Source organism: Micrasema longulum, unplaced genomic scaffold (genome assembly GCF_059751315.1).
Source record: "Micrasema longulum isolate JH-2025_06_02 unplaced genomic scaffold, ASM5975131v1 h1tg001561l, whole genome shotgun sequence".
NCBI lineage: Eukaryota > Metazoa > Arthropoda > Insecta > Trichoptera > Brachycentridae > Micrasema > Micrasema longulum.
Window position 1 is genome coordinate 30,928 of NW_028278744.1, and position 27,125 is coordinate 58,052.

Consider the following 27,125-nt stretch of genomic DNA (forward strand, 5'->3'; position numbering starts at 1 on the left):
AATATCGAATAAATGCGTTACTGAGAACACTCAGATATCGGGATGTGTTCAAACTGCCTTCATTTTTTCAAGCAATGCAATATACCATTGGCTCATATGTGTTAAGAATAAAATATTATTATACTACAAAATCGATATATTTTCTTGATGCTTTCCCAACTTTTGCAAATGATCTCTTAGGAATTAAAATCTTAATTAACAATTAATAGTCTATTAGTACATGTGTACAACTAATTTTGTAAAAGAAATATTAAATAATTTAAAAAGCTAACTAATGTAAATCTATAAATATAAATTTTATATTTGAAGCATTCACTTTGTGGTTATTCATTATATAGTAAAATAAATAAAACAACTTTGTTTTTAACCACAATTTTTTTTTTCCACCGACCGGTCTCAAAGCCAAGCTACTTCGTCAAGGTTTACGTAGCTAATGAATTCTTTCCCATTTTATTTTTATCATGTTTACTAAATACTACACGTGGAGCCAATAAATCAAGTCTTTTTTTTCCTAAAGGGGTTCAATATGATTATTTTCGAAGCTAGACAGGATGGACTAAAAAAAAATTGGTAATTTTTTTTTTCCTATTATTAATCGCTTTTTTAATTTCTAAGTTGTCTAATTTTAATATTTTATTTTCAATATGAAGTACTTTTAATCCAGTGTCTTTATTGGAGTTATGATTATTTTCTATCAGATGGTTTGCAAATTAAGAAAAACTATTATTATTTAAGTCTCTTAAGTGTTCTTTTACTCTGATATCAAAGTTTCTTTTAGTTTTTCAAATGTAGATTGAATCGCAATCATTAAAATTTAATTGGTATATCCCAGATTTTTTTTATTTATGGACTTTGTTTTAGTGATTTTTTAACAATGTTCCTTTTGAAAAAAAAAAAAAAAACAATAATGATAAATTAGTGGTTAAAAACCAAGATGTTTTATTTATTTTATTTTGTCATCTAGTCATCCAGATATGCCATTTGGTGGTAAATACATTCAAACATCGCTAGTAAAAACAAAAAGCAAATATTATACTTAATCGACATAGACAGATAGTAAAAATGGATACCAGTAAGTATGCCTCAACAAAATGTATATATATTGAATGTAAGATGAGAGTGAAGCAGAGCATGTGCGAACAAAAGAAATTGCTGAAGGAAATTGAGGGAGGAAAAATTTCCAAGAAAACATTACAATATTCTGGAAAGCGGTTAACAACTCCCAAAACATAAATGATAGGGGATGTATGACAGCAGTAATAGAAAAATATGGAAAAATGGTGACGAATAATTCTGGAATTAAAACAAGATGGAAGGAATACTTTGAAGAGGTGTACGAAATGCACACAGGAAACATGGCCAGTGCACCACCTTCTCAAGTAAATATAAATGCAGATGATGATGTGAGAGAGATGAGTATGGAAGAAATTTAAAATGCTGCTAAATATATAAAGAATGAGAAAACACAAGGTTTAGAAGAAGAATACACTCCTTCAGATTGAAGAAAGACTGTTTTTATGCCTTTATACATGGCAAAAGGCTCCAAGGTGGAAGGCGGACATTGAAATGGATCTAATATTTTTTTTAAAACTTTTTTATTGATTGAATTTTTGGAAATCCTCATTACTTTTTACTCTGTTTTTTTTATTACGATTTGTTACTATATTTACACGAATACATTTTTTTGTTTGTTATGTCTTTTACTATGTTTTTTGTTTTTAATATGTCTATTACGGACGTCAATACGGAAAGCGGCCCTTGTAGGGACCGCCACTGCGCTGGACTAAGTGTTAGAGTTAGGGATCTCGGTATGTGTTAGAAATGAGCTGCCCCTCCAATAAAGACTAGTATTTGTCACTTTCGGGGGCGGCCTTTTCCATACCGAGGCATTTAGAATAGGCATTTAGTATGTAAATTAGTTTAAGTATATTTTTGAATGTCCATTGTTTCGCACTGCGCTGCCGCCGCGAGAATGCCGTAAGAACTGGGGGGGGTAGTGCCTATATACGTGGAGGGAGGGAGACAGATAGAGCGGGCATGCGGCCTTCTCTATCGCTCTCTCTCTCTCTCTCCGCGCGGCATGCAACGGCTAGGCCCGCTCGGCGGGGTGAGGCACGTAGCGCGAACGGTATATAACGTGTACTATTGAAAATAAACGATAACTTCTTCTCTGACGTTTGGCTTTTACTCATCTCTACTCGCTGCTCCCCGACCCGGCTTTCTACTCGATTCTACTACACTTCGCTTGACACTTTCGCTTCACCCTGGACTTGGATTTTGGACTTCTCTCCCTACGGATTCCGGACCATGGCGAACCGGCAACTTCAACCTGAAGTAAGAGGCCCTTCTGAGGACATCTCCGGCCCTGACGAGTTAACAAGATCGCCTAGCCTCCACTGCCTTACAACCAGTGTTAGTGACTGCAGCGGAACCACAACAGGACGCCGGTAGCACATTAGCTACAATGTGTTTTACTATATTTTTAAAAATATGTTTTTTTAATATGTTTTTTTTAATATGTTTTTTGCTATACATATGCTCGTATATATTTAGAACTATGTCTTTTACTATGTGTTTTGTTTTTGCTACTTATTTTTCTGGGTTTTTAAATATGATTTTTTCTACCTCTTTTCCTACATTTTTTTTTTGGTAACAAAGGTTTTTTGTACTTAAATATTTTACTATGCATCATCAATTAAGCACACAGTTTAATTTTTACCGATACCTTTTTTGCACCACAAGCCCACGTGAATTACACGTTAGCACGAAAAGGCCAAGAACACTAGAGACAAATCATTTTGTGATCTCATTGGGAATCGAACCAAGAACCGCATATGCGTAAGGCAACCGACCACCTTAGCCAATATGCACTACAGAGACTGTCCAGGTACTTTGTACAAGTAGAGTAGAACCAAAGTTCCGTGATTCGAATCCCACTTTACCCCAACTTGATTCCATTTTCTAATAGTGAGTTATCTCTGCTCAAGCTCTAACAGGGTTTACACCGTTAGACCTTAAAATTCAAGAAAGGAAGGACATTTATAATGTCAAGAAATTTGGTAAGCTGTATTCCATTCCAGATGATCGCAAGTATCAAGGAACTGCAAACTATTTCGATTTACCTCACCCGTGCGAAAGAATTCCCGAAAATATTATTTTACTTGACAAAGATATACCTCCTTATGCTCCCAATGAAATTAGAATCTTTACGGATGGTAGCCTGCTCGACGGAAAAGTGGGAGCGGCATTCGTTCCTTTTGAGAGTGATAAAGAATTACCAGGCAGAACATTTAAATTAGATAATTTCTGCTCAGTTTTCCAGGCTGAACTACTCGCAATACGAGAAGCTCTCGAATGGTTATTAAAGAAACCACCAGAGAGATGGGTTATTGCAAAAATATTATCAGATTGTCATTCGGGCGTTCAAGCTATAACAGATACTCGGTCAGTAAATCCATTCATTGTAGATATTCAGAGTAAAATTAAGCATCTAAAAATAAGAGGGATGAACATTCAAATATGCTGGAAAAGAGGACATGCTGGTATCGTAGGAAATGAGAGAGCGGATGAACGAGCAAGAGCCGCAACTTGTAAAAGAATGGCACCTTCCTTCTTAGAATTTCCCCTTAGCTTTGCTAAACGCTGTATAAAACAAAATATGCAGCAGCGTTGGGAGGATCATTACCGCGCTTCTTCTACAGGTAAAATCACTAAAATGTTTTTCCCAACGCTGGCTGATGCAGCAAACTTCCGTCATCATCACCAAAGTACTTTCGAAACGACCCAAATTTTTACCGGACACGGAGCTATGAGAAGTTATCTATATAGGTTTAAATTAAGGAATGATGACTATTGTCCATGCGATGATATTTCTTCACTGAGTATCGAACATCTGTTATTTCAGTGCCCATTTTTCAGTTTGCAACGCCATAATCTTGAAGCAGAATGCAGGAAAGACGGAATATCCTTAACAGATATCCACACTGTAGTTAAAAGTAGTTATCACACGCCATTGTTCTTGAACTTTGCAACAATGGTGATTGGACTCATAAAGGTAATAAACCAAAATCAGTGATCGAACATCCCATTTCCAAGACAAACAAAAACGTTTTTTTTTTCCGATTACCTTAGCCTTGTACATGATAAGTAAGGCTACTAAATACAGGGGTCCAAATATATATTTAAAAAAAAAATAGTGAGAAAAACAACTCGTTGAAAATGACCCTAAAAATTAAATATTTGGGTAAATCATAAGAACGCAAATATTTATTTTAAAAAAAAAAGAAAAAAAAAAATAGGAAGCATTCGATGTTTAAACAGGCTAAAATTAAAACACCTTTTAAAACCCCAGAAATTTAAAAGATGGAGCTAGTGAACTTTGACATGCTAGTCGAATTAAATATGGAAAATAGTTCAAAAAATTAACAAATGTAAGAATTTTATAAAAAGGGATGTTTAAACATTGGCTGAATGGTAAACTTTAGACTGCTAAATATTTGTAAAGCAATTTATTATTTTATTTGTCTTTTTGTACATTAAGGTAAACTGTGTTACCCTGAAGATGGCTCCTGCAATAGTAGCTGAAACATGTGACAGTGAAAACCTTCACACCTATTGATATGTTATTAGCTGGTGTAAGTGATAACTAAATTTTACTGAAGATGTTTCAGAAATTTGGTTTAAATCATGTCTGAAGAAACATTTTGTAAACTAAAAACTGGTAAACTGTGTAACCCTGAAGTATCACCCAAAAATTAAACATATTAAGAACATATAATGAATCCTGTAAATCCCATTTTCAAGAATTTCTTTCTGTTACTAACATCTCCACATGCGTCTGGCTTTATTGAAAAACCGTAAGTTAATAGTAATAGTTAAATGATCATCACATTGATATTTTTTGCAGTTTGTTTTCTTTAACATTACTTATTTTGGCTTTGTTTAATCCTATTTGTACACAGTGGAACTATGAAATAATTATACGCAAGCAGCGTGGAATACGTCATGGATCACCTATAACAGTGCATAAAGGCAATTGTTTGAACTGCCTAAGTACTGCAGTGCCTCCGAAATATTTACAACTGGGGGGTTAAATTTCCTCGCTGCCCTGCTTCCAAAGCTCTAAAAATACATTTCTTCAAGCCACTGCAGAGTAGATTCTCTCACCCCTGTTCAAGCAGTGGCTGTAAATGCTGAGACCCGCCATAAGGCATAAATATAACTGATTTTATAGAACGCACACAATCGTTGTTTATGTAAAAAAAATTAAGGTATTTTGTACAAAGGTTTGGTTGAGTTAATTAGTTTAAAACAGTGATGAGACTAATTCAACTAATAATTATTATTAAGATAGTTTGACATTCGCGGGCTTCACAAATTGAGATCACTGGGGTTCTCTTAACACTGTCGGAAAAGATTGATGACCTTACACTGGACTGGGCAAAGCGAGAACATGTGGTGTCAAGATTATGATCTAGCACTTCTAGAACCATAAAGCAATAAAGCAAGTAAATACGTAAGGACCCTATGAACAGTAACAGGACTGTCCCAAAAAAGGAAGCGGTCTGGGAGCTGAGATAAATAACTCTGCCTTCCAAGGCACATCCTTTTAATATTGCAGTGATGATTTCCTTCAGGCCTCCGCAGGGGATAAAGCACGCAGGGGTAACCGGTCAGCTGCGATGTTAGAAGAGTAATGTTAAGCGAACTGAGACAGCGGTGTTTCAGCCGTACGCTACAAATTTATTTGATATATTTCCTGTAAAATTTTATTTTCTTTACTTACCTACCATTTATTTTAATTAATTTTGTTATTTTTGAAAATTGAAAAAAAAAAACATATATTATCCATACATGTGTTATTTATTTCTATATTGTTTTATGAATGTAAAATATGTTGTTTTTTTTGTGTGTGTAATCATATGGCAAAATTGGTTCATTGCTATTAGCCTTTTTACTGGATTAAAAATTATTATTAATATGTAGTGAGATTTGAATAAACCAAATTTATTTTATACAGTTAAGTAGTTGTGCACAATTGAAGGGCTGAAATCAAAAACAGCATATGTCAAGAGAGTTCAATTTTTCAGGAGAGCGAAAAAACTTCACAGCACATGACGTGTGTTCTTTTTACCGAAATCAAACAAACTTTAAAGCCTTGTACATGTCATGAGTTGTTTTTTAATGAACAGTATAAACAAATAAATAGAGAATATAATTTATGAACGTTTAACATTATAATCTCAAAATCTTAAAACAACTGACAAGTGTTGTTTTTTATATCAGCCCTTCAATTAGCACACACACAATTTTTTAATCATATTTCGGTGTATTTAGGATTTAAGATTGTTTTTATTATGTATGTTGTACTTATTTGTAATTTGTGTGGTAATATTGTTACATATTTTGAAATATGTCATTACCTTGCACATTTCTGTAGTTAATATATACGAGAAATGCGCAAGAAACACTCTCTTTGCAAACGATCCTAGACCTCAGGCTTGCATCCCGACAACAGCAAGCAACTGCTTTGGAATGGAGGACAAATTTTGAAAATACAGGAAAACTGGTTTCAATCATGCAACCTAGTTCATTTGAAGATATATCATATTATATCTGCTGCTTTAATAATGCATATAAAAATAACGCTGAATACTGTTGAAACTAATGAAATGATTATAATTAATCTTTCTTGTATTATAAATACCTTGTAAAGATTTTTGCTTCATTATACATGTCATCAAACAATTCAACTTTTCTTCTTTTTTAATAGCTGTCTTTTCCATCTCCCGGGGATGAAAGGATAAACATATGTATCTTTTCATATTTTGTACATTTTATTTTGCTATATCAATAACTCACATTGGCAATATATCTAGCTAAACATATAAGTAAGGTTAAAAAAAGGTAAAACAAGAAAATAACTTGAAAACAACAACCAGTTTATTTTCAAAAGCAGAAAACATATTTATATATACTTATTTATACAAACTATAGTACAAAAATTTACAATAATCACAATAATTATACACACAAGCTGGAACTAAATACTTCTGAGCAACATCAAATAGGACAATCTTTAAAACCAGCTTTAAAATTCATTTTGGTTTGAGTTACACAATTATTTGTCTAAAAGGTTTTAAGCTAAAAGTAGCCACATTACATAATATAGTGTGATCTTCCTCTGTACTGTCACATTAAATCAACATCGATAATAAAAAAATAATCTATGGAAAATTCGTTAACATAATGAATCCACTGTCACACTACAAAAGCTAATTTTCATCACACTAAGTAGAGAGGGTATCATGTAATGCAGCGATAGAACTTCTCGTTTGTAGAACAAATTTCAACAGTCAACAAATTCATTTGCAAATTCTTAATTACATTCAGTGGAAACTATTTTCGCTTCTGAAAGATTTTGACTTATAATTTGAATGTATTTAGTATAATGCTACCGTGACAATTTCTTACTTAACATATCTATAATGCTATAATCATTAAAGGTGGCTGCGACATTTACATACATACAAAATAGACTAGATATTTTGACAGCCATTATCAAAATTATAAAAATATACACATTTTAGTGATACTTCGCTGCTTATGTTATTGTACACAAACATTTAAATAGGTGCACATATTGAAAAACTGCTTTTTTGGTATAGGCTTCGTGTTATTGAAAGAATTCGTGCGAATTACGCAGATTAGGAAAATAATAATTTCTTTTAGAACATTTAATTACAAAATGTATTAATAAAGAAAAAACAATTGTTTCAATTATTTTTAGCGCACAATTAGAGAAATATTCAAATCAATATAAACTTTAAGTGATAGTATAAAAGTGAATCCACGTTAGAGGCGAACAGCGGGTGGGTGGGATAACATTATGTTCTTATGGCAGTGATCAAATAGTCTGTCGTACGACAGCTTTATACTAAATGTGTGCATTATCAATATGTACTTAAACATTAAAATTATGTAGGTATGTAATAGTATGTATACGCAAATTCCTTTTGTAAGAACTCAGGATTACACTACCGATATACTTGAACAGGCGCAGAGTCAGAAAAATTTATGCTAACCCTTTTTTTCATAAACAAGTTGGAAAGAAGTTTAGAATTCTAGAAATGTATTTCTACTACGTAATTCCAAATATCACAATAGAAATGTATCTCCTAATGTATAAATAATAAATAAAGAACCCCGAACAAACTGGTAAAAACATTCATCATTACATTGATGGAATAGGTTAGTGGCAATATGTTGGAGCGATGACGGAAGATGGGAAAATAGGTGAGTAATGGTAAACCTACATTCTTACTAGAAGGAAAGTGGCGTCAGGCACATGAACGCATGGCAGTCACTGTTTACATAGTATTATACACAGGATTAGTACACCGATTGGTGGTGTGATTTTTGAGTCTCGCTAAAGGGTGTGTCTTTCCATGCTGCAGTTGCTTCTTCTGCGCCTTGGCCACGACAGAGGCTACTACCACCTTGGGGAAGGTCTGCGGGGCCATGGACACTACGGTGGGTACCACAGGAGGACGCGGAGCAGCCATCATACCTTTCGGTATTGCGCAAATTGAATTTCTATACCCAGGCATTGATTGTTTCTTTTGAGCTTTATTATCTATATCACGTTTTAAACTAGACTGTCGCGTCGGTACCGGTGGCTCGCAGAAGTTACTTTTGCTGCTAATTTGTTGACTCTTAGGCCTGTCGTACTTGCCTACCAGCACTTTAACGGACAGATCCTCGAGGGATGTGGTCTGCACCACCAAAGGTGTGGGTGGTTCCGGATCAGTTCTCGTTTTATCCACGTGAATACTAACCGGCGATGATGGAAGACTTCTACCTTTGGTTTTGTTTTCTGGGTTACCGGTGTTATGTATGGCCGTCTCTACATTTAACATATTTTTAGTATCGTTACAAACATTAGATTTGGCTTCAAACTCCATTTTTAAGTTTCTCACTTTGCCAGATGAAGTCCGATTTGTGAGAGTATTGTTTTCAACTTTAAATTCGTTAGTTTTGCATTTTTGTGAAGTGAATGGTACAGAAGCGTTAGATTTAGCGGAATAGAGATTTCCCAGGGAACGTGAAGGGGGCCCCTTACTGGGGGCCGGGAGGCGATGCAGGAGGTGGAGGCAGGAGGCAGCGGGGGCGCTGGCAGACAGAGGAGAAAAGGTGGTCGCACCCCTTTTCCTGGCGTTGCACAAATCGTCCGCACTATTGAAATCTATTTCCTTTAATATGGCACTCATTTTATCTTTTAATAAATTATCCGTTACACTAACACTGACACCGTCGGCATTATTAATGTTTTTATGTTTTGCGCTACCCTGCTCATGATTCTCGCTAATAATGTCCAAATCACACTGAGGAGCCGAGAATTTGTGCACCAAAACAGTATTAACTGCTTCCTCAAAATCACCCGGTAGCACTATTTCTGTTTCGGGACATGGCTTCTTAGAAACTCCTTCCTCTAGTTTGAGCTTAGTGCGTTTTACAGTGCCTGCATTCCAGGGCTCATCGTAAGAACCCCAAGAAGAATTGCGGGAAGGTCGTGTGTCATGTGAACCCCACGAAGAGTGACGCTCCAGTACCACTGCACTGTCACAAGAGCTCCACGACCCTTGGCGACTCGGTGGGGGTCCGCATTCCCCTGTCCCCTGCCGCCGCTCTTCCTTGTCGAACTCCCGGTCTAGTTGGCGGGAGAAGGGATCTCCAGCCTGACGAGGTCGAGGCCTCATATCTATTATACCACTGTCGCACTTGGTTATTGTATTAGAGTCTCTGATTTCACAATGATTATCTTCACTAGTAACAGTATTTTCGGCGGACACTCTTTCCCCAGGATCCCACGTATCTGTTTTATCGGAAATGTCTTTTGATCTGATAACATTATTTATTAACTCCGTATTAACAGCCTCAAACTGAAAATTTGAATCACCGCACTCTGATGATTTGTCTTCGATACGATCACCCAAATCTAAATTAGTGTCTGTACATTTGAGGGATTCAATAAGATTAGCCAGATTCAATTTCAGATTCCTTCTCTCCTTACGGGTTTTCTTTTCTGTAGCAGCTGCATGAGATTCTAATTCGTTAACAATATGTTTCACACTAGGAATTCCATCCTCTCGGAGTCGCATGATCTGATTCTGCGACACACTGTAGCTTCCATTAGCACAAGGCATGAGAACATTCCTGGTTTCCTGGGCGAGATTCTCCAGGGAAACTGAAGTAGGAGGTAGAAGCTGCGAAGCCAGGCGAGTATCGGGAGACCAGGAGCGCGGCCGACCTCTACAGCGACCAGAGAGAGCTTGGATGAGGGGAGTCGGTTCCATTATTCTAGAGTCTGTTTTGGATACCAGACCGGGGGACTTGAGGTTGGTTTCTGACTTAGACCTTTGAAGTTTTTCTTTATTTTTCATGGCATCTAACATTCCTTGATATGTCTCTAATTGAGATAAGAAACTAGTGTTTGGTTTTATACAATTGCGTTTTTCTTTAACATGTTTCATGGCCTTATCGAAATTCCAATCGAACGCTTTCATTGCGTAAGCGATAACAACAGAAGCGGATCTACTAACTCCCATTTTGCAGTGAACCAGCACTTTGGATCCTTCCTTCCTCGCTCGACTGATGTACTTAAAAGTATTGTCCCAGTGTTTTAAGAGATCTGTTTTTTCATCATCATATACTCTAATGTTCAAGTAGTCAAATACACCCGGGAAGAAGTTGTCAATCTCTCTCGTAACATTTAGTATATGACGAACCCTGCAACCAAAAAATATTATCATTTTAGACATTTTCAAAATAATATTGCTCTGCTAACATTTCATGGTGGAACTCTATTTAAATTATAATACATTTATAAACTTTTCACCAGTAACCAGGTTTTGTCGTGACTGACATCGTTCAGTCTGACCATGAAATCCAGTCACCAATAAAAAAAAAATGTAATTCAAATGTGGTCAAATCTCAACAACATATTTTTCTTATTATAATTTTCAGAATAACTTGAATGATTTAAATACAGGTTATTATTAACAAATAACAGAGATGGAGAACATTTTAAAGGAAATATGGAAGTCTAGGCATTTACAGGGCTTAGGTAATGTAATCTTTAATCAAACAGCTTAGAACCAATAATTACATAAATAAATTACAATATTCTGTTAAAGGTTATATTTAGAACTAAATTTGTCAGAGAGGGAAATATTTTTTAGTATAGCTTATATTACATAGTACATAAAATAATATTTACACTTAATTTACTTACACGTATATTTACATGATTTAAGGAATATGGAAGTCTAGGCATCAGCCTGTCTACAAACATTTGGACAAATTAGGTTATATTTAGGTTTTATAGGGTGGGCGCTGTAGTAATTGGATATGCTGCAGTAATTAGACATTCTAAACCTATAATAATCAAAACAAATCAATTTAATGCGTTCATTAAAAAAAAACACAAAAAGTGGCTATTTTATGGTGGAGATAAACTGTTATTATCTTATTTTTGACTAATAGATTTAGAGTATCCAATTACTACAGCATCCACCCTAACTATAAAAAAAGTTTTATAAATATTGAATAGTCGAATAAGGGCTCAAATTAGTCATATATTTCTTGGAAAACTAACAAATAGCATTACTTATCAGGTGAAAACTTATGAATCCGAAATTTGAAATAGAACAAACTTTATCGTATTAAATAATTTAGTGACATAAACTCTTACTTTAATAAAGTAAAAATGCATGTGTGACTGATGGTTTAAATGCATATTTACCCATTTTTCTGCAATTCTTCCAAGTTACTGGCATTCCACTCGGAGCCGAGGTAGACGTGGTCGAATATCTCCGTGGGAGAATCCATCTGTCCGAGGATGGTCAGCATTTCTTGGTCAATAAATGGCTTGAACTCCCCCAGGTCCATGTCCAGGTCTTCCTCTAGCCGGCCCCGAATGACTTTACTGGTGACCTCATCTAGGTCCACGCTCATCATTATTTCCTTCAAGGTGGATCTGATGACCCTTTCAGTTTCGTCGCGTTCCCGGGGCCTGAAATATCACAAATAATTCATTTTTAAAATCATTCAACCATAAGAGAGTAAATAAACAAACTAACCTTATTACAAAACAAAGCCTTAAAAATTATTAAAAAAAAAAAAAAAACAGTACAAAAAAAAGATGCTAAATGAATTGAAAGTACTAGCATATAAATCAAGAATATTTAACAATATTTGCGTATAATATTATTAATTCTAAAAAACTGATAATTTTGGAAAAAAAATATCAAAGCCAGCATGAACATGATCATAATACCGGGGAAAGTTTAAAAACAGACTCCCATATAGAAAAAAGGCGAAGTCATAAAGTTAAATTTTATATAAGGCAGTAAAAAAATATTATGACGTGGGAAAAACATTTGTGAATAAAAAAAATAAATTCAAATTGAAGGTTAAGATATATGTGTTAAACCACTTTTAAATTAAATAAATGTACATTGTTATTGTTAAACCACACATAAGAATATGTTTGATAATAAAATAATTAATACACCAAAATAATTCAACAAACTTTTCAGATAGAGCCTATTAAGTCAATAAAACAAACTAAACATAGATTTTAAATTGTTTATTAATTAATTTCATAAATATTATGTTATTCAAACATTTCAAAAGACACAGCTGTTAACGATGTATGTGGAAGAAAGAGCTTGTTTTATTGGCGCATGTGATGATGTTTTATTCCAGTAAATAATACTAAGGCATATGAATGATGAATAGTATAAAATTTACATATCAATATTAACTCTTGAAACTTATTTTAAATAAATTTATAGGAGGTGATTTTTCAATCTCTTGTAAAATTTTGCAACGTTTGCAACTTTTGCACAGACCTGATGATACATAAAAAATAAATTATCAAATTTTAGCATATTCATGTACAAAACTTGTTAATTGAGTTTGGACTCCGAGTATGAAACCCCTACTTTTACAAAGGATATTGGGCCACTTGAGAAAGTTCAAAAATGTTATATTAAAATTTTTCAATAATGTTTTGAGTTTGTCCAAATTTTTGTAGACAAGGACTGGATTCAACCCCCTTGGGAGCTGTTAATATTAACATATTACAGCAGAGAACTTAAACCAGCCAATGACAGGTCATAAGCCCTGTGAATGCCTAGGCTTCTATATTTCCTTCTCTAAAATATTCTTCATCTCTGTCGTAATGTGTTAATTTAAATTTTTTATTTATTGTATTCCTTTTTGCTTTCCTTACTTCCTTATACTGATCCTTATTTCCGCTTTATATATTTTGATGTTTTGTTTTATTTTTTAATATCGTTTAAACTGTTATTTTGTTGCATTATTGATAACTTTAAAACATACTTGATACAGGCCACAATAAACGAAACCCCAGTTTAGCTTTCAACTAGGATTGGGTTGCCAAACATGGTCGTCTATTCCACGACAATCAGTTTATTTTTAAACCACTCGGATGATTTCATAAAGAAAGTACAAGGAAGCAAATAATGTGAAGTAGATAATATAACATAGGCAACACCAGCAAAGACAGCATGCCAATAATTCAATACTGAAAATATCAAATTTAGTAAGCGGGATTACGTGAGCTAGTGTAGTTGATACTCACTTATTTCGTACTGAGTCTGGGGAGGGGGGGCGACGGGACTCGATGCAGTCCATGGCGTTCCACTCGTTGAGGCAGGATCTCTCCGACTGTATCCGCTGCTCATAGTAGCCAACCCAGCCGTGGCTCGCTCCACCGAGGAAGTAGTTCCGCTCGCGCGCCTGACGGCTGACGCGGTGCAGGGTTTGCAGCGCCGACCTGAAATGAAAAGAAACATTCTATAATCGATATAAAGGTTTCAGGCCTTTTTTCTACATGAAAAACCTGTCTTCATTTTAATTTTTATTCCTTCTCTTTCTTGAATGCTCTTTCAAACTCATTACCTTATCCCACATTTCTCATCATTTAAACTTTATCTGACCAGTCTGTTTTTTGGTATGTTGAAAGATATTGCTTTTAGCGATAAGTTCGCCAAAGCCCATATATTTTGGTACTTGAAGATTTAAATAAACAAAAATCAACAGATGGAAGAATTTAAGAGATATGGATGTATCATACCAGATTACCAGATTCAATAATAATAAACATAGGCAGAATTATGAATTTTACACAGTACTCTAATTAAACCAGCTAATGACATCTCCGCTAATGTCAATATTGTCAGAATACTGATAAAACCTCTAAATTACAAAATTTGAGAAAACTAGTTATAAATGCAGTTGTAAGTAATTTTTCGAGATTCAACAACTGCTTAAATCCACTCTTCTCTTTTCCGAGGTTTAGTTTCAAAGCTATCATGTATAATTATAATGGATAACTTATATAGCGCCATTTTTGTAATATAATACCTTAAGGGCGATTTACATAGTGATTCTATAGATTAAAAAAAATAATTGAAGGTTTTAAATTTGTAATTTAATGAAATCAATTTATTTTGTTATCACATGCTACCGATTTATTCAAATGATTTAGAGAACCAGTGGATTTAAAGCTTTTTCCGAAACATCACTTCACTCTCACAGCCTCGCATCTCTGCTGGGAGAGCATTCCATGCCATAATTTAATGCGCTGTTTGCGTAGATGTATTATAACTTTTTCTCTCATCGTACACATAGCTGATCTAAGCGTAAGACGCCTGTCAGCTAGATCATTCGGAATGCATAGTTCCCTAAAATATTCCGGAGCAGAGTGTGCAGTGATTTATACATAAACCAACAGAGTTTGTATTCCACCTTCTGTGAAAAGCATAGCCAGTGTAATTCCCAAAGTAGTGGAGTGATATGACTAAACTTGGAGATTCCGAAAATAAGTCTCGCTGTAGCATTTAATACAGACTGTAGGCAAGTCATTTTGTTCATTGGTTGACCTGCATAGATACCATTACAATAATCGACTCTAGACACTGCAAACACAGTTATTAATTGACGGGCGGCATCAACCTGCAAAATTTTGCGCATGCATTTAATTTGTCTTAGCTGGTAGAAACACTAAACACCCATAATTATTTTTTTCATCATGAATATTTTCTGGTGAAAACCATAAATTCCACAATGTTTGATTATGTCCAAATGCTTGCAGGGCTGGATTTCCTCCCTAGGGAGTTGTTCATATTTAAATTTATTTCAACAGAGAGGGAAAACATTTTTGAGAAGGGAATATGGAAGTCTAGGCATTTACAGGGCTTATGACCTGTCATTGGCTGGTTTAAGTGGCCACTTTACACACTGTGTAACATCCACCATTCTGCCCATGTTTGAACATCCACATTTCCTCAACTCTTCCATCTGTTGACTTTCCACGTGATAAAGGTTTCAGCTCTTTGACTTCACAAAAGTCAACAGATGGAAGAATTGAGGAAATGTGGATGTTCATACATGGGCAGAATGGTGAATGTTACACAGTGTGTAAAGTGGCCACTTAAACCAGCCAATGACAGGTCATAAGCCCTGTAAATGCCTAGACTTCCATATTCCCTTCTCAAAAATGTTTTCCCTCTCTGTTGAAATAAATTTAAACCATTAATTCCATTTACTAGATATGTTTTTTCAAAACCCCATCCGCTGAAACAATTCAAAGGAATCAAGATGGTTTTATGGGTGTATTTATTTATATAAACACTTTATAACGGGCATTTTATAGTTTTATCGCGGGCCCTACGGCGCGGGATGCTGTCCCAGCTGAAGTGCAAAACTGTGAGAGTGAAGAGATGTTTGGAAAAAATCTTAAAACCCACTTATAAATCCGTAGCATGTGATAACAAAGTTAATTGTTTTGCTTAAATTACAAATTCAAAAAGTTAAAACTAAATTTATTTATTTATGCATTTACACAGTGTGTAAAGTGGCCAATTAAACCAGCCGATGACAGGTCATAAGCCCTGTAGATGCCTAGACTTCTACAGTCCCTTCTCTAAAATGTTCTTGTTGTTGATATTAACAGGTCCCTAGGGGGTTGCATCCAGTCTTTGTCTACAAAAATTTGGACAAACTTAAAACATTGTAGACAAAATACTGTTATTTAATATAAATCATGTTTTTTTTTTGTTCAAAACTATTTAAGTTTAATTTAGATATGATGATGCTTATTATACTATATGTGCTAGTCACATTTTAAAAAAAATCAAACAATTTTACACTCAGGGTAAAATATTTAATAAAATTGGTACCAGTATAAAAATTATAGGAAATGTTTATTCTGTTAAAAAGACTTTTTGGCATATTTGTAAAATTTAATCTGCGTATGTTCTCCACAAATTAAATGCAGCAATTTTTTTCCTATTACTTTTCTTTTATTATTATAAATGCGCAAATTAAACAAATAAATAAGTGAAAGTACACCTAGGCCCCGATTACAATGGCAAGTTAACATTTATCTTTAATTTTATCTACAAAGTAAAATTAAGTTTTCCGTATGAAAAGCAGAATATGCATACATTTTTTATCTTTTAAACGTGTTCAATTATAGGTTACCGATGAAGATGCTTCCAATGTCCATGCAAATATACTCATTTTCGTACACAAATATCGATTTTTCTTTATAGACAGTCGAAGATAACTCTGTTAACTTTCCACTGTGGGGCCTCAGTACGCATTATTTATTTTATGTTATTCACAGTGACATAAATACTGTTTCCTATGCACTATTATTTTTTATTTCTTAAAGAAAAAAAGGACAGTTAAGTAACACTTGATTAAATTTGTGTTTAAAGTAAAAAATAAATTACAAAAACAGTAAAAATATATATACAAAGTATGTATTCCGTTTTGAAATCACGTGGTTTAAAATAAATGACAATATAATTGGTCCCGTTTCACATTACAAAATAATAATTTTATGGCTATTTGTTGATACTCTTAAAGACGATCATTTAAAATGTGTGTTTATTTAACTCAAACTTGGCGTGTCATGGCAAACGCGGTTTATTACGATGTGAAGTATTCTGATCACATTTCATCCACATAGGTAATATAAAACTATTTGAAAATGTGTCGCATGTTATAATATTATATCATTGAGCGTGAACATTATGTTAATATTAAAATTCAGGTTTTCCTCATCTCTTCATGGACAACTAGCAAATATAACATGCAGTCGCAATTGATTCGATCGATAAATCCTGTGATAAATGTACCTACTCATAGCATCACTGAAAAATATCCGTATTTTGGAAATTCGTGATTTTTAAATATCACAATAAGAAGTTCGGCATTTAATCCCATATATTCATTATAGGAATTAAAACACGGCAAGAAGTCAGTCCAATGCTAAATGTGCGCTATAATTATTTATTTTATCGCGCTATTAACGCTTGAGAACGTGTTTATTCCATAATGTACGTCATTTTCGAATAAAATTACTATAAATATTAGCGTCCATTTTATAGTGCGAGAATTGCGAGTGTCTCCACTCCTGAGCTACGGCAACATCATGTGTCAATTATTTGTTCTGAGTGTAGATTTCGTCACGTTTTTTTCCTAAATTTTTACACTAAAATAATTATTTTGTTATAATTTAAATATTTATTTTGTAGGTGAATGATTGTTTGTCATAAACCGTACAATGTATTGGGTGTTAACATTAGTTGTGTCCATTATTTTCCTAATTTAAAAATGAGCTCCAAAAGTAAAAAAAAAATGTAACGGTTATACAGCATTCGAAAGAAAATTTTCTACTCTGTAAATATTGAGTTACATAAATTATTTTGTTTGATTACAAGCTTTCAAAACAGAGGGTCAAGTAGACGAAAGTGAGCACTGTCGACACCTCTTTCTGTTCACGTTCAATCGAGGAAATAAAGAAAAATACATTATTAACTGAGTTGTTGTAAAATACTGAAGGAGAATTGTCGGGGTCGGTATTAAATAAGAAAGCCTTTTTTGAAAACCGCCATTAAAGTTTCATTACAAAAGTTTTACCTTAAGTATGGGTGTTAACATAAGTTTGGTCAGTTTTTTTCCAAATGAAGAGAACAAATTACAAAAAAATAGTCAATAATGTATTCTCCTTGTGTGTTTTCTCATTTTTTAGTTCGACTGAATACGAACAGATGGTGGTGCCGAAAATGTTCACTTTCGTCTACTTGACATTCCATTTCGAAAGCTTGTAATCATATAAAATAGCATATGTAACGTAAAAGGAAACACAATATCTTGTAGAGAAGAAAATTTTCTTTCAAATGACGTATGAGCTTTAATGGTTTTTTTTTCACTTTAGGCGCTCATTTTTAAATTAGGAAAATAACGGATACAAAGTATATTAACACCCAATATATCGTACCTGTAAAATATAAAGTTAGGATAATATTTTATTTTGCTAGCTGGAAAGTTTTTTATATTACAATATTATTTGCACAAATTAAAAAAATAATTTAGCATAAAATTAACGGTTAAGATAACAATAATGATCACTGAGAGTAATAGTGATTTTTTTCCGTTTTTTTTAACTTTTTATCACTGTTGTGGTGTTCAGTATTAGAAAGTAACAGTGAGGGGGAACGGGTAAAAACGACATAGGTAAAGGCAAGCACTTCACATCGTTGATAATTCTGTAGAAATGTGAACTTACGAGGCGCAAATTCACAACACGAACTTTATTTGACTAAACTCTGAAGTATGTACGTACTGCGTACTAAACAGCGGACTCGTAGTCGAATACTCAACATAAATCATATGATCAGAATGCAGGTGTTAATGTGCAAAGTTAAATAGTTCGTGTGCAGGTGTTAAAGCGAATACGGAGGAATTTCAGTAACTACCAGCTTATAACTAACTAACTAAAATGAAACCTCAGTTGAATAATTGTTCAACTCACAATGTTAATCGTATACAGGTCGGAATTAATCAAACAACTGTTGCTACTGATTTCAGTCAATATTGGGAGTGAAACGATCAGTATAAAATATCACTGGCTTGTCCAGGAATTCCTTTTGGATTGAAACCGTAAGGGGATAGAACGAGTATACCTACATATAATATAACACAAAACTATTTTTTAAATTTAAGTTTTTAAGTGAAAATTCTTGGTGGAAGTTCGTTGTAATTTATTATTTAAATAAATTTTGCCAATCATTCAGTAGAAAATAAACATTCCTTTGATTTAAAAAATAATGTAAAAATAATTCATATTGCACCTAAAGGCCATAAACTTGACGAACTAGAAATTCTCGCAATTAATAGATTAAAAAATAAACCCGACGAAGAATTACTTAATGAACAGATAACACACGTGCATTCTTCATTACTTTACCCATTGTATATATTTTTACTAATTATTGTTTACCCTTTGTGTTTCAGAAATCATAATTGACAAAAATCACACTCACGAAGGATGGGGCACCAACAACAAAATACTTAAACTCATAAGATGACCCAAAAAAATTTTGATAAAGATCCTTAAGATAAAAATAACTTTATTTAATTTACTTTCATATAATTTTGAATTATCTATCCTTACCTCTGTTTTGTATAAATACATCGAACACCTTAATAAAGATACCAGTCTCAAAGATGTCGCGAAAGCAATGAAACCGGTCACTGGATATTCCAAATTTGTGAATTAAAGTATCACTCGTCTTTTATTTATATAATATTTTTTAAATGTTTAATTATATTCTTTTTTTAAATATATAACGAAAAAATAAAAGAAAAAATAGTTACAGGACAGCAACATATGAACAACGAGTACATATCCCTAATGAGGAGGACTCCTTTAACTAATTTTGTAATTTATTTGGAAATAATAATAAAAATACAATAGAAAATAAAAATAATAATTTTAAAATTTCTATGAATTCGTCCAATTTTTATTTTTCAATTCATTGATATTGTCAGCCAAAAATAATTGGATGTTAAATGTAAAATGAATGGGCGTATTTGATAAATAAAATAAATGTAAAATCCTTTCGGTATTATCTCAACATATCAACAAAAAAATATAAAGTGCCATCGGTACGGGACATCTTAGTGACGACACGATTATTTTCGAGTTTTATATTTGTATATTAGGTCAATAAACAAAATTGAAGTCCTACAGAACTGGCGCTAGTGTAGTAAAATACTAAAGTATGATATAATTTGACAGCACAGATCGATGACATAAAAGTTGAATAAGTATGTGAAATTTAATGTTAATACTTTTTTTTTTTTTTTTTTTTTTTTTAAAAAAAGAAATATTTGCGTTCTTATGATTTACCCAAATATTTAATTTTGAGGGCCATTTTCAACGAGTTGTAAATAACTCACTATTAGAAAATGGAATCGAGTTGGGGTAGAGTAGGATTCGAACCACGGACCTTTGGTCCGTGAGTCCAAGACACTAGCCACAGGACCACAACCCGATTTAACAACCCGACTTGAAAGCATTTTATACAGGATTTTAATTTAAGTTTATTTGTTTTTCTTCAGACTGTCAAAGTTCATGGATCACACGTTCATCTAATATGGCGCATAAACGAAATGACCCTAGGACCGCATAAGATAGATAATATAAAAACATATAAACCTATCAATAAAAACAATAATTTAATTTTGTTTCACCTTACTATTAACAACATAGGCCATTCATAAACGAATTAGATACATTTAATATTAAATACACTATAAAAAATAACATACTTTATATTATAAGTACGTATGAATAACTAATCAACCTCTTGAAGACCGGTTGCGATTTGCGGATTCAAATAACAATATTAGTAACTGCAGGTAAATAAATTATTCCAAGGTGATAGAAATCAACATAATCAGCATATTTCCGCAGATTTTCCGATTAGTCAATTTCGCAATGGAGAATAAGTGTATATGCCTAATAATTTAATGTCGAGAGCCAGGTAGGAGGTAGGGCAGGAGGATATTAAGTTCTTAAGCCATTGCCTATTTTTTCTCACAATGTTTTTTACTATCGCTAATAAAATTAATTAAATAATTTTACTAACAGGTAATCGATGAAAGGGAATGACGAAAGATGGAGCCACAACCTTTCAAGAGACGATGGTAAGACAGAAACAGATACTAAGAGGCAACAAATAATGTACAATTAAATTAAGTACATATTATCAATGAACTAAAAGTGTTTCACTATACCTAGTATTTCCTTGCATACCTTTTTTACTATAATATGTACATGACCGTCTAATAAATAATTGGTATGAAAATGAGGCAGCATGTACGAGGTTCTGAGTTCAAGGTATTTTCTTATGGTAATTTCACCAGATTTAAGTTCCCAAAAATTGGGCTGAAGCATACTTCTAATTTGCTTCCCACTTCCTAGCATCGAATTATTCGTATATTGTAAAAAACACATCGACTGTATTTGCATGTATTGTATAGCTGATTGAATTTTATAAATACTGAAAAAATACATAATTCATTTGTTGAATATAAAATGCGACGCGCGAAGCTCTGTATGCGATGTATGTAAGCGTGATTGATCAGTCCAATCCCTGATGCTGTGCAGCGGCCTACTTCTAGTGACGAACTAGCACTTTCTCCAGGTCCGTGAAGCGGAGCTGATTCGTCATTGACGTTTGCCATAAAGCGAACTAAGGCGATAGAAATTCTACTAATAATCCTCGGGTACAAGTTCCCGAAATTGGAATACGCCATATTCATATGAAATCGTAAAAAATGGGCGGTTTTACCAGAGAGATCATACAGCGTCACTATAATATACCGGTCGACTTCCATATAAGAGCTTACGATTCGCGGCCACACTTGTTTCTTATACCCCTTCGAGCAGCAGTGAGACAGATAAATCATTGACGAGAAGAGAAAGAGAAAACATTGTGCCGATACGTAGTCAAGCGGTATTCTGCATCTCGATAGTCAGGTTTGACGACCCTGCGTCTGAGGCTATGACCATAATATTGTAGACTTGCGTCATCTAACCAGGTAAGGCCCGATACACACGACAATTCACGAGACCGATGATTCAACGAAAAGACCGCATCGACTCCATACGCAAAATACCATTTAGTGAAAATATTAAGTTTCTTTTTGCTCACGAGTCTCGATTTACTGCCGCGTAAACCGTAGACCCGATCACCAGCTGTAGATTAATTTACTATAAGATAATCTGACATGTAACAAAAATGTGCGTATACAATCGAGTGTCAAAACACAACGATAAATAATGACGCTATCTCTTTTTACACGGTCGCTTTAATACGCATCTGATAAAATTAAAATTTGATCACTAGGGATCATCGAACGTGAGAGATTTCCGATCGAGTCCGTCTCCATATTTCCCGCCTGAATGAGCTTTGCCATTTCGGGGAAGACAGGTCGGCGTGTATTATGGGACATAATTGCTAAGAAAAAATACATTTGAGCCGTCCCCGCCGACCTAGTATCGGCCGAGACGGTGGCATTAGTCAGAAATATGGCTTATTTGGAGAGTAGAGTGGAGGACGAAAATCGCCCGAAGGACTTACAGAAATATTCAATTATTTCAATCAGCGAATCACTCGTTAATTCCAATATTTAAAATAAATCTACTTTAGTAGGTGTATCACGATAAATGGAAGTGCCGAATCGGTTAAAGCGTAATATCGACATGACACCATTATGCGACTTGTTACTTTTTGCATGCCTGATGCTTTTTTTTATTTATTTTTTTTATTTAATAGCATAATTATACATTTTTTACAATTTAAACAAAATAAAAAAAATTCACCTGTTATATTTTTACTAAAACAAAAATCCCACCGAGCCACTTTTTGTAGCTTGTTGGTGAAGATTATATTTATACTGACTTAATAATATTATTTACATTTATAAAAACAATGAATAACATATAAAAATTAACAATTAACAGCCGGAAAGATCAGAATAAACATGTTTATACAAATAATAATATATAAATTTATTTTTTAAATACAAGAAAATATATGAAAAAATAAAATATTTACACCTAAGCTACTATTCATATATAAACTCTTGATCGAGTAGCCACTCTCTTATTTTGCTCTTGTTACAATGTGAGTTAAATTTAAGTTCTTTTGGTAATAAATTAAAAATTCTAGGTACTAAATATTTGAGAGTTCTATTTCCATATTTATTACATACTTGAATGGAAATACCTAAGCAGTTGAAATTCGCTTATGTTTGAGTCTTCAAATATTGCCTGACCCGGTTACTGAAGGTGTCCTCGAAGGCGCCGATACCCGATATCTCCTTACTTCCGAAATTGGTATCGCGAGGGCGTGTTGATAAATCATCAAATAATATACGTACAAAACAATATCATTTGAAATAAACGATGGTTGCAGCGACATTCGAACAACAGCTTTAGAAAAATCATTATTATTTGAGAAAATAAAATCTACGCAGAACATGTGTGGTGAAAACACATTTAGATATTTTTATTCAGGTTACGAAAGCGAGAAAAAATATTAAATGAAATAATGGCAAATATTTTCGATGCCAACGCACGTCATCAAACACGACTGACGACAATGTTTACGGAAGATTCGGTATCCTAGATTTGCGACAAATAATTAACATCAATTTACTTAATTCAATTAAACTACAAAGCAAACGACGCTATTTTTCAAAGTTACACTAAGCTTAAAACATCTCGTGTTGCTAAAACGCGGAACATTATTAATACATGAACGCTTATAAAACAAAGCAGTTGAAATAACGGATATCGGGTGAGACTTCATTTCCTAAATGAAAAAAAAAGTATCCTTAGCAAAATACTAAGGGCAGCTTGCAAAACCTCGTCTCCAAAATTTTCCTGCAAGTCGTCATAACCATTTCTGAGTACTCTAGAAACATTATGACGAGAGTTTTCCTCGATCACTGCAAGTCAGAAATGAAAACATCGCGACCTATCGTAGGTAGAGCTCTCAAAGATAGGACACCTAACGAAGAGGTTCGCGGAGCCCTCAATATAGAGGACATCGAGAGGCGGAGTAGGCGGAGAAGACGATTCTGGAAAGACCGCGTTGAGAGGATGTACCCGGCGAGGATTCCCAAGATCGTGACGCACGAGACTCCGGAGGATCGTCGAGCACCGGGACGACCACTAAAGAGATGGAGAGAAAATTGGAAGTCCGCATTACGGGACCGAGATTAATATATTGTCTGAACAGATCGCAAGATTTACATAAAAAAGAAGACTGCAAGTCGAATATTTGCCGTTGGATAACTCGACCGTTCAACTACTGCAATATCGACAAACCGGCGTTTAATAAAGTTCTATTTTTCGTAATGAATAATGTGATATGGAATTGATTACACTTCATTGACGGGTCTAGTTAAGTACTGCACGAAGTCTAGTGTTACAAGAAAATATATAATCGACTTGTGCAGAACGACATTAACGATCTCGAACGTGATTGCGTTGTTTGAAAATAATATTTTACCCCTACCGAGGGTTACTTTACCGAATGCGCGATACCATTTAGATTCAATCTTTGAACGTGATTTTAGTTTGATTAAACATTTTAACTACGTAAGAATGAAATGAGATTTAGTCACGGATCGATATTGAATCATTATTCCGAGACCTTCGTACGTAATACAAGAGTGCTGACTGAATCGCCGCCATATAACCGTATAAGGACAAAGCTTCGAGCGAACGGAGAAAGTGATATTAAAAGTTTAATTCGATATTTACAACGCCCTGGATGTAATCTTCATCAGTGCCTACTTCGGTTCACATCTACCCGGCAAAGGAGCGAGGAGGTGAGGAGCAGGACCGATATTTTTCGTCGCACAGGACCGTAAATACTAACGAGGCTGCGGAAAACGTTACGCGTCACGCGGTAAAGTCGGGAAAGCCATAGATTTGAAAAGGAATATCCAAACAAAAATAAAACAATCGATACAGATGAGAAATACGAGTATATATAACAAACAAAGAAAAAACAGGCAATTAGTAAGATTTGTGCATTACGAGCATGTCATTACATAGTTGTATAATAATTAATAATCACCTGAAGTGAATGGTCTTCTTCTAACTAGCAATTATATTTCAATTTGTTACAACAGAGAGGGAAAACATTTTTGAGAATTGAATATGGAAGTCTAGGCATTTACAGGATTTATAACCTGTCATTGGCTGGTTTAGGTGGACACTTTACAGACTGTGTAACATTCACCGTTCCACCCATGTTTGAACGTCCACATTTCCTCGACTCTTCCATCTGTTGACTTTTGTGAAGTAAATGAGCTGAAACCTTTATCATGTGAGTGAGATTCAACCGGCTAAACAAATTCAACTACTAGGCAACGTCTGAAAACAATTTTCGATTTTTTATACCTCTTCTTAGACCAGTTAGTCAAGTAAAGCAAAAAAAACACTGTTGAGTTAACAATTACATATTATTAATTTGATTGTTTGAATGACGTGGTGAAAACAAAACCAATTTTTGAATTTTTGTATGTTATTTTTTTTAGATTTTCACGGTTGTTCAGATGCACAATCAGTTTTCCTGGGTTACTATGCCGGATGTTGTTCGCACTCTTTTCCGACGTTCCGGATCGCATTACAGCGTCCATCAACATCGATCCTGATATTGGACGCCGTAATACGATCCGAAACATCGGACAAAAGTGCGAACGAAACACGGCATAATAACCCATAAAACTCGTTGTGCATTTATGTATCATCATCATCATGTCCCTATCCACACCCTGTATCACATTTTCCTTTTTTAAAAATTATATTATGTAGTTTACAATATATAACGTATGTTTTTATGAACATTATTTTTATATCTTAATTTATAATTAATAAACTGTTTATATACCAATCCACAAGGAGTTATTTAATAACCCGTCGATTAGTTTAAATAAAAATGAAGGTAAGGTGATCAATCTTACGTATTTATTTATGTATTGTATAGTTCTATAAAATGTATATTGGCAAGTCCCTCTGCGAGGACAACAGCTTGTCATTATTTTGAAGAGGAACAACATTAAAAACATAATATCGTGCTTAAACATGGAAGTGTATTAAAAATGTACCTGAATTGCATAATACGAATTTAAATAAAATAATAATTAAGAGAATGGTTAGGCTCGAACAAATAGGCCGAGTACACGTTATATTGTTGCACTTACTCGATCAGCATGCCCATGCCTGCCGTTGACGAAATTCTCAAGGGGAAATCTGCAACGCCGAATGATCCGCTATGCCACAGCGATCACGGCGGACTCCAGTCACCGCATCACGACATATGCGGTGAAGAGTACCGCCACACATCCAACAGCTACGGCGACAGATCGAGGCGTAATATTACGCCCGGGTGATCAAATACCGAGGCTTTGTCACCTTCCGCGGAAGTCGCGCACGCGGGGCACTTGGCGGACGCGGAAAAGCGCGGGTGCAAGCGAACTTCGGGAGGGACTGTTAATAATACAACACTTGGAGGGCACCGAACACTGAATTAGTATATAGAATGAATACGGAACACTCCACAATTGCGTTCTTTTATATTTACTAGCACCGATGGACGAAGCTGTCTCGGCCAGGCGATTAGTCCCGAGATGAATGAATGACACTGGTATTGCGACTCGGTGACGACCGCGAGGATCCGACGCTGGCGAGGTTCGTGTCGATGTGCACCGCTGGGTGCTGGGGCCCCCGCGAGTGTTGCTCGGAGTGGGTTCGTTTCGCGACTGGAGAGCGCGGCGCGCAGCCTTATTGGGGCCGCGGGGCGCGTGGGCGCGCGGCCGCCAGGGAGGGGCGGGCGGGGGGAGGAGGTCCGCGGGTGGCGGCACACCGAGGATGAGGTTCGCGAGCCATCGTCAAGATCATGGCTCACTGGGAAATTAGGTAGTACGGGAAACATTTTACCTGCATGTGTACCTATCGCTAGATAAAATTTATTGCACGAGATATTGTTTCGCGGGACCTTAATCCCACGGGGTGTGTGTCTAAATAAATGTAAATTAAATTAAATTGTGAATAAATAAAATAAAAATTCTTTAACGTTTTTCATGTTTATCAGAAATATTGAGAAAATAATCATTAGTACATAGTTTTTTAAAATTGTTTTATACAGTTATTT

The 27,125-nt window shown here is 34.6% G+C and overlaps 1 protein-coding gene across 2 annotated transcripts in view; it reads right to left on the reverse strand.

Annotated features, from left to right (window-relative positions):
- Positions 1 to 6,920: 6,920 nt before the first annotated feature.
- Positions 6,921 to 27,125, reverse strand: part of ssh (Protein phosphatase Slingshot) — an 83,342-nt gene continuing 63,137 nt past the window's right edge. The window contains exons 1-4 of one of the 2 annotated variants that reach the window (XM_088236480.1): positions 26,176 to 26,735; positions 13,670 to 13,864; positions 11,804 to 12,073; positions 6,921 to 10,788 (exon numbers count right to left, since the gene is read on the reverse strand). In XM_088236480.1, the coding sequence (XP_088092606.1) occupies positions 8,370 to 10,788; positions 11,804 to 12,073; positions 13,670 to 13,864; positions 26,176 to 26,192 (2,901 nt within the window). In that variant the 5' untranslated portion in view covers positions 26,193 to 26,735 and the 3' untranslated portion in view covers positions 6,921 to 8,369. Of the gene's footprint in view, positions 10,789 to 11,803; positions 12,074 to 13,669; positions 13,865 to 26,175; positions 26,736 to 27,125 lie in introns of those variants that run through there. The other variant, XM_088236479.1, reaches the window with a different exon arrangement.